General features: G+C 35.0%; 1 protein-coding gene across 1 annotated transcript; it reads right to left on the bottom strand.

Moving 5' to 3' along the window:
• Positions 1–15: 15 nt before the first annotated feature.
• LOC105461511 lies at positions 16–684 on the bottom strand (the record flags this gene model as incomplete). Its single annotated transcript, XM_011708008.1, has 1 exon — positions 16–684. A coding segment is annotated over one exon (669 nt), but the record flags the coding sequence as incomplete, so codon positions are not given.
• Positions 685–688: the final 4 nt, after the last annotated feature.

The following is a 688-nucleotide window of genomic DNA, read 5'->3' on the forward strand; positions in this document are numbered from 1 at the left end:
ACCAAAAACGCCTACATCCAGAGGTTGCAACCTATGAGTTGTATGTCCTGGAAGTTGTAACTGAATTACTCCGTTAGCACGTGCCAATTTCAAAGCATCTAAGTTCTTTGAATGTGTGGTGTGACCATCAAGTAGCAAAAGAACTTTTTTATCTGCAGTTGGTTTTACAAAATCAATAAAATGTTGTAGCCGTTTTATAAATAATTCACTAGTAATAAATCCGTGGTCTGCAATTTCAATTATGCTGCCTGCTGGTGCTCCATTACCTAAGTGAGATGCTATACGCTTTCTTTTGAATATAAACGTTGGCGGAACAAATATTCCTGAGGCACTGGCACAACAAACAATTGTTGTATTTGTTCCTCTTTCTCCACTTACAACTCGACCGATTCTTTTTTTTCCTTTTTGTCCAATTATCTTTGAACATTTTTTTTGTACAGTAGAAAATCCGCTTTTATCAACATTAAATATCCTAGTAGTATCTAATCTATTGATTCTGATTATCTCTTGTAGAACATCAAAAAAATAATATACGGCTTCTTTGTTGAATCCTTGTGCCATAGAAGTGTTTTCAGGCAGACGTACTGATAGCGTTGGATGTCTCTTCATGAAAGAATAAAACCATTTTTTACCTGCCATCTTGGTATTACGATTAAACCTGTGTGGAATGTTATTTTGTTCTACAATT

The sequence above is a fragment of the Wasmannia auropunctata genome, unplaced genomic scaffold (genome assembly GCF_000956235.1).
Source record: "Wasmannia auropunctata unplaced genomic scaffold, wasmannia.A_1.0 LD285956.1, whole genome shotgun sequence".
Lineage (NCBI taxonomy): Eukaryota > Metazoa > Arthropoda > Insecta > Hymenoptera > Formicidae > Wasmannia > Wasmannia auropunctata.